This window comes from Vanellus vanellus, assembly GCF_965231255.1.
Source record: "Vanellus vanellus genome assembly, chromosome: 16".
Taxonomy (NCBI): domain Eukaryota; kingdom Metazoa; phylum Chordata; class Aves; order Charadriiformes; family Charadriidae; genus Vanellus; species Vanellus vanellus.
In genome coordinates this window covers 6,326,197-6,333,901 of record NC_138921.1, presented here as the reverse complement: position 1 = coordinate 6,333,901, position 7,705 = coordinate 6,326,197, and the positions used below count along the sequence as shown (strand labels likewise).

At 50.9% G+C, this 7,705-nt stretch overlaps 1 protein-coding gene across 1 annotated transcript; it reads left to right on the top strand.

Moving 5' to 3' along the window:
* The first annotated feature begins 1,273 nt into the window (after positions 1-1,273).
* Positions 1,274-7,174, top strand: GSTT2B (glutathione S-transferase theta 2B). The gene is made up of 5 exons (XM_082491848.1): positions 1,274-1,422; positions 4,712-4,799; positions 5,469-5,619; positions 6,190-6,366; positions 6,928-7,174. The coding sequence occupies exons 1-5, from the start codon at positions 1,311-1,313 to the stop codon at positions 7,132-7,134; spliced, it is 735 nt and encodes a 244-aa protein (XP_082347974.1). The 5' UTR covers positions 1,274-1,310; the 3' UTR covers positions 7,135-7,174.
* The last annotated feature ends 531 nt before the right edge of the window (positions 7,175-7,705 follow it).

Below are 7,705 nucleotides of genomic sequence, written 5' to 3'. Positions count from 1 at the left end.
AGCATTGAAAGGATTTTTCACTTCCCTAGTCTTGTGCCTTTCTCTTCATTTTCTTATGTTGTTTCCTTCCAGCATTCAGTACCAGTGGTAATAGCAGGTATTATTAAGTGCTAGATTAATGTTAACGCAGACTAAAATGTCTGATGTCTAATATGAATATACTGGAATTGGATAGTATTGCTGGAAGCCATAAATCTGTACTTGACATATGCCACTGATATTTTTAGCTGCCCCTGGCAGAAGGCTTAGAGCTACCACGTAGCTGGAGTCTGTAACTACCCTCCAAGACCTCTAGCAGGAAGTGTCTCAGCTCTGACTTACTGTTTTGTAAAACAAAAAATATACACCAACATTAGCAATGCATTATTGGAGCAAAATCTTGGTGTGAGGAAGGGTGGTTGCATCTTGTAAAGCTGGGAGCAATGCAGGGTTGTTTTATACCAGTGCAGCAGTGTGTGTCTTCCTACGGTGTGACTACTGCCTTTCTCTCATGCAGTTTTTGCACAGCACGGGTGCCTGGCTGGTGTCACTGGCAGAAATGGAAAGTCTTTTATGCAGGAGCTGCGAGCTCCCCTGAACAAAGCAAGGAAAGGCTGAGACCTGGGTCGCTTTAGCCTGGAGAAGACTGAGAGACAATCTCATCAATGCTTATCGTTATCTAAAGGGCAGGCGTCAAGAGGTGGTGCCCAGTGGCAGAACAAGGGGCAATGGGCACAAACTGGAACACAGGAAGTTCTATCTCAACATGAGGAAAAACTTCTTCACGTTGAGGGTGGCAGAGCACTGGCACAGACTGCCCAGAGGCTGTGGCGTCTCCTTCTCTGGAGATACGCAAAACTTGCATGGATGTGTTCCTGTCCAACCTGCTCTGGGTGACCCTGCTCTGGCAGGGGGTTGGACTAGGTGATCTCCGAAGGTCCCTTCTGATCCCAACATTCTGTGATCTACCTCTTGTGCACCTGCACCCTGTCAGCCCAGCTTTTGGTTTTCCGTATCGTTAAGCTATTCGGGGCAGTTATTAAGACGAGCCCCGGTTCAACCATGGGGTGGCAGAGCCCGGTTGGAACCTCGCCCCGGAAAACTGCCGCCGACCCTGCCCTTCGGCACCACCGGGCGCAGCTCCGCCCGCCCCTGTACCCCGGGCCCGGGGCCATCCTGCTCTTCCCCGGGGTCCCTCGGGCAAACACCCGCGGCCGGTAACGGGGCGGGGCGGGGCTGCCACGCTCCGCCCCCGGGGGAGGGACCGGCTCCGCCCCTCCCGGGAGCACGGGGCCGTCGGGACGGAACGGGTCGGGACGGGCGGCGGCAGGATGGGGCTGGAGCTGTACCTGGACCTGCTCTCGCAGCCCTGCCGGGCGCTCTACATCTTCGCCCGGAGCAACAACATCCCCTTCGAGTTCAAGCACGTGGAGCTGATGAAGGGTGAGCGGCGCCGGGGGGGGGCGGGGCCGGGGGGGGGAGGAGGGGTGTCTTCCGCGGTCTCCCCCGGTCCCTGGGTGAGCCCGGCTGTTCCCGCCCGCCCCCCGCAGCGCCCCAAGCCCCGCCGGGACCCCGGGCTCCCCTCGCCGCCCCCGGGCAAACTTCTGCTCACCGGCCGCCCCCCGGCAGAGCAGCGCCGCGGGTGGGACCGCGTTACTCAATCGTCCCCGTCGGTGCGAGAGGGTGGGGTGGCCCTCCGGCTGCAGAGGGCTCTGATGTCAAGACGAAAACAGGACCTAATTCTCTTAAGACACCCGGATTTTTAAGTAGCAGTCTCGGTGCCTGCGCCCCTCTGCAGCAAATACGGCCCTGCAGAGGTGTGTGATGTCTCTAATGTGGGCCCCACCCGAGCAGAAAACGGGTCTCTGTAAAAAGGACCGCTTTTCTGAATAGAAGTGCTCAGGATGTGCTAGATCTGTTTAGACGAGAAACAAAAAGCAACAAGAGATGGGACGTTCGTGTATGGGCGAGGACAGCTGAGGTGTGCGGTTACTGCTCTTAAGTTCAACTTCCTTTGAAAACTCTGTGCTCCGGCACGCAGCAGCAGTTGCTGCAGAGCAGCTTTTCTCCTCCTCTTAGGAGAGGTTAACAGCCCCTTGGGAAGGATCCTCATGCCCAGAGCCCACTGATGTCCCTCCATGTACAGGTGGGCATGACAGCCAGCCACCCCTTTGGGGGTCAAGTTATTTTGAGAGGGTTGAGGACAGGCTTGCGAAGGCAGTGAAGGCAGTGGAGTGAGGCAGTGCAGCCACCAGGGATCTGAACGCTGAGAAATGAAGAAGGGAAGTTGGTTAATTTGTATTCAAACCAACTGATAATTGGTAGGAGCCTGCCCAAGAGGTATCATGTTTTTTCAACAAAGGATGCCCAAAGATCTGTAACTTACTTTGTAACTGAAGCTGGTAAAAGCTCTCCTTCAGCCTTTCCAGAGCTCTGCTGGTTTTGAAGTTAAGGTAATGTATTGGGCATAAAAACGCCTCGGTAAGTAATGCTTAAAAACAATGAAAGATGAGAAGGCTCCTGGGGCTGAAATTGATAAAGGAACAAAAGAGGCTTCAGCCTGTGACTCAAAGAAAACTCAGGTGTGTTGTGGTTTAGTCTCTGGGTGTTCCCCTGCACACCATGGCTGTGCATTGATTGCACCTTACTGCGGCTTTCTTCTGACCTCTCTCAGTAGGAAAAAAACTTTGCTGTTTTTGTAGCTGGGGGCAGGCTCATCTCGTGTCCTCCCCTTCTTTCCCAGTAAATAAACTGGTGTGGTGAGACCCTGGTGCAAAGGAGAGGAGAGTGGCAGGCAAGCAATGGGAGCATTGAGGAGAATGGAACAACTGAAATACAGGTTTCAGGGAACTGTGAGGAAGGAAAGTGAATTAAATCACAGTTTCCCAGTGATCTGTGCCCCGTGGATCAGCATTTGCTTTTGGTCAGTGGATTTAAGATGAGTAATTTGGCTTATGGGAATGCCAGAGGTGCGTGCCATGCCTGCAGTGTGTGCTCACCTCCCACACCGTGGGGAAGCACTCCTGGTACCTGTGGCTGGGTTAGCTCAGCATCCAGCTGCTTGGCAGATGGGCATGGGCACACCGGCCCCCGAATGAGCACTCAGTCAGGGACATGGTCCAAGGACCCATCACTGCATGGTATGTAAGGACCAGGTGAGGAAACATATACTCAGATCTGAGCTGGTGGGTTAAACACGTGCCCTCAGAAAAGCTCTTTCCCACCCCCGTAAGGGCGGTCTCAAGGAAATGGGTGGAAAGAGTGAGAACGGATAGAAATCACATGACACTGCAGGGATACCAGAGGACCTGGAATCTGCACGCCATGTGTAGGAAATCCCAGTGTCTTTTTGAAAGGGCGTGGGGGAGACAGGCTGTGAGCCAAGTGACAGGGGAATAGTCATAAATCAGGTTTGCCGAGTACTGGGAAAACTGCACTTCCAGAGCATCTCCTCTGGCACAGAGATTCTCAAGTGACTCACATAGGGACATAGAATCATAGAATCAGTGAGGTTGGAAGGGACCTTTAAGATCATCAAGTCCAACCATTAACCTACCCTGATAAAAGCACCACCACTCCTAAACCATGTCCCTAAGCACCTCATCTACCCTTTTCTTAAACACCTCCAGGGATGGTGAATCCACCACCTCTCTGGGCAGCTTATTCCAATGTTTAATAACCCTTTCAGTGAAAAAATGCTTCCTAATATCCAATCTAAACCTGCCCTGACATAACTTGAACCCATTTCCTCTTGTCCTATCACTTGTCGCCAGGGAGAAGAGGTCAGCTCCCATCTCTCTAAAACCTCCTTTCAGGTAGTTGTAGAGGGTGATAAGGTCTCCCCTCAGCCTCCTCTTCTCCAGGCTAAACAACCCCAGATCCCTCAGTCGTTCCTCATATGGCACAGGGTTAGATGTTAGAGAAACCTGAATACAGAGGTACACACATATGACTGAAGCCAGGGGCTGGAAAAGGCTGGCACAACCGAGTCGCGTAAAACAAGGCTCCTGGGACTGGGTTCAAACATAATGGAGCACACTGGGGCCTCAGATGAACAAAGCAGCTTCTCCTGTCAGGTTCCTCCTGCCTAGCTTTTGGGGGGGAGGCACGGGTGAAAGATAGTTTAAAAGCAAACTCAAATCTGTATTTGCTCTGATAAAGAATATACAAAACCCACATAAAGACCTGATTGATAGATCTGTAATGAAGTTCCCATGGCTTTATATGGAATCACAAAAATCTATTCTCATCTGGGGCCTAAAAAGAGAGTGGACTATAAATTACATTATCTTCCAGAAAAAAAAAAAAAACCCTTGCTTTCTCACTGTCCTTGTGGTTCATGTTTTCATGTTTCTGATACTGAGATCTCTTTCCTCCCAGGAGCTCGATGTTCACTCTGCGTTTGTACAGCACAGGTACCTCCAGGCACAAACTTAGAGCTGATAGAGCCCTGAGTTGACAAGCGCTGTTGGTATGAAAGGACTCTTAACCATTCTGACTTTTGTTGACGGGTGGTTCTGGTATGCAGGCAAAAAGCACATAAGGTGACATCACATGGCAAACCCCATATTCACCCTGCAGCACTTTTTGATTACTTATAAACTTAAACAACACTGTATTTGTACAGTCAAAACCAGGAACTTGAGGCCAGGTGGTCCCAAAGACTCCTTAGGTGTTTGCAGACAGGTCCTGAGCATCACTGCCAAGTAGAACTTCTCATTTCCCTCCTCAGGGCAGCACAGGACAGAGGAGTTCCGAAAGGTGAACGTCCTGATGAAGGTGCCTGCGCTAAAGGATGGTTCTTTCACCTTAGCAGAGAGGTGAGGCTCAAATAAGCTCAAACCCCTTCTGCAGTATTGTTTATCTACTGTTTGGATTCGGCCCGTGCACTGTTCGGTCTCTGTGGAGACTCCAGCCCAGGTAGTTGTTTGCCTCCTTCCTATCTATCCCACTTGTACATAAAATAAACCCATGTTTCAAGAGAAGCTTTCTCATATAAGCAACTCAAACAGCATTGATTGTGGACAAATCTGTGAGCTGCTGCTTGGAGCTAGCTTGCATGTAGGCAATGTTTCTAAGCCAAAATACCTGTCCATGCGTCCTGCTGCTCTCTGCCTTCAGCTGAGGGCTGTAGTTCAGTGCGGTATGTCTGACGCAGGCCAGGCGATACAAAGCTCAGATTTGGGATAAACTCATTCTGTGGCTCATATTTGCTCAGAAATGTTGATGGGGTAACTGTACCAGCAGGCCACGTCTGTCTCGCTGGGCTGATGTATCAGGTAATAGCTGTCCACAAGCAGCCACTCAAGCCAGCACAAACTCTCTGACGTGCTGTGCCTCGCTGGCAGTTGTGTCTCCTGCACTTCTGCCTGACTCAGATCAGGTTTGTATTGCTGCTGATGCAGCAGTGCAGAATTTGGGGGAAGAAGAAAGGATGAGGTGCTTTAATCTCCTGATCAGCTCACTGGTCTGCCTCACTCTCTGGGCAGCATTGCAATCCTCCTGTACCTGGCCCGGAAATTCAAGACTCCTGATCACTGGTACCCATCTGACCTGCAGAAAAGGGCAAGGGTTGATGAGTACCTGTCATGGCAGCACGTCAACATTCGCGGGAAGGGGAGCAAGCTGTTCTTAACTAAGGTAAGACCATTATATACTGAAAACTAAGTGCTAAGAGCTGTGAGCACAATGGCCCAGGAAGAACCTCCTTTGCGTAGGGCCCTTCTAAGCCAATGTACAAGCCAGGTGACAGGAAAAAAACTAGATCTGGAATTGACTTGGCTGCTCAGCCAGACCTAACTGAAGTGGCCCAAGTAGTTCATGCTGCAGCCACAGCTCTGTGTGCACTGAGATCCAGAGCAAACTCGTCCTGGGTGAGCAGCTAACGCCAGGCACAGCTCACTGCCTCCTGCCCAGCTTCATGGAAAGAACGAACCTCCCACTGGAAAACAAAATGCAGTTGCTGCAGATGATGCAGCCTTCCCTTGAGAGGAGACTCATTGCGGTTGAAATTTCAGACTTTCTAGGGAGGAGACAAGGACAGGCAGGAATTAATGATTGACATTAATGTTAATCTGCCAAAGAAGATTAGCAATACCAGTTGTTCTCGTGCATGGCTGGTGAGGGATCCTTAGAAGAAGGCAGTGGGAGGGTGTGGACTAAGTTCGGAGGGGAATATGTAAAAGGCAACTTGTTTCTTCTCCCTACCAGGTGCTGCTGCCTCTCCTCACAGGCCAGCCACTTTCTCCAGAGAAACTGGAAGGTGTTACTGAAGAGCTGAACGTTGTCCTGAAGCAGTTTGAGGAGAAGTTCTTGCAGGACAAGCCCTTCATCGCAGGCAGCGAGATCTCCCTGGCAGACCTTGTAGCACTGGTGGAGCTCATGCAGGTGAGCATCAGCCTCAGCGCTGTTGGATATGCAAGCTGGGTTGAGGGCAGGTCAGGCCGAGGTGCAGGTGCGACTGCTGCACCACCACCTCCTTAATGGCAGATCTTTCTCTTTGCAGTTAACTCCTTAGTGGAGTTAAATCTTGTTCCTTTTTGACTTGGACCATAATTGAGTTTGCTAGGGAACATCTACTCTGAGACAGTTCTGTCTATAGAAGTATGGACAAAATTCCTCAGGAAAAAAAGATAAATTGCAAACTAGGCAGAGAAAGTACAGATATTTGGAAGAGATGTGTTGGTGTACATGGACCGCTGTGTTCTGCATTAGGCAGTTCCTGGGTTAGCCATGGCAGTGCTTTTTCGCTGCATGTCCCAGGGGACGGCAGCTGCTGAGGATGACACCACTCGCTTCCTGCTAGCTGAGAACCAGAGATGAACTCCACCCAGTGTGACGGCTGGCTGCTGCCTTGAGCCAAACGCATATCCGTGCTTCGGTCTGGCCCCATCACTGGCAAATGCGTGGTTTGACTCACGCCCGGGTTCTCTTGCTCTCTCTCTGCAGCCTGTAGGTGCTGGCTACAACCTCTTTGAGGAGAGGCCGAAGTTAGCAGAGTGGCGCAGGCGGGTGGAAGAAGCGGTGGGGAAGCAGCTCTTCCAGGAAGCCCATGAAGGGATTTTGAACGCCAAGAACTTGACCGCTGATAAAATCGCACCTGAACTGCTGGAGCATTTCAAGCACCAGCTCCTAAAGCAGGCCAGCCAGAATTAGGGGGGTGTACTCTAAGTAAAATGGATTATTTTGTGCGGGCTTTTTGTAGTATTTCAGCATTTCTTCTAAAAATCATACAGAAACACCATTCCACAAAGCGCACGTCAAACGCAGCCTTTCTGCAATTTATAAGGGAAGAAAACTACATCTTAAACAGACTGCAGAGAGCTGCTTTCCCCTCTTGTCCACTACAGGTATGTGAGCTGTAGCCCTAAAGGCTTTTCTGTCTCGCTTCAACACCACTGGATCTGCTTGAGGCAGAGATGATTCGGTGGGAACTGGGGTCTGTCAGAAGGGCCCTTTCCATCCCTGTTTTGAGTTTTCCAGGTCACGGCACTATAGAAGGGGCAAAGGTTTCCTGAGGCAGAGTAGATCTGTCCGAAACATGGAAAAATCACTGAAAATGGCTTTCACTTTGCAACGAGCTGAGCTGGAAGACTTTTGCTCTTTAGTAGAGAGTCAAGTCAGGACTCAGCCTTTGGTGGGGACCCTGTCAGGGCTCTCTTAGGGCACCTGGCCACTAGAGGTTGCTGTGTCACCTGTGGGAGCAAAGGGAGACAGTGCCTAGGAG

Bases quoted from the DNA above. Each gene is read 5' to 3' on its own strand.
- GSTT2B (XM_082491848.1), top strand. From the start codon at position 1,311: ATGGGGCTGGAGCTGTACCTGGACCTGCTCTCGCAGCCCTGCCGGGCG. The intron at 1,423-4,711 runs GTGAGCGGCGCC...TTCCCTCCTCAG, and splicing joins GCACGTGGAGCTGATGAAGG to GGCAGCACAGGACAGAGGAG. The intron at 4,800-5,468 runs GTGAGGCTCAAA...CTCTCTGGGCAG, and splicing joins TCTTTCACCTTAGCAGAGAG to CATTGCAATCCTCCTGTACC.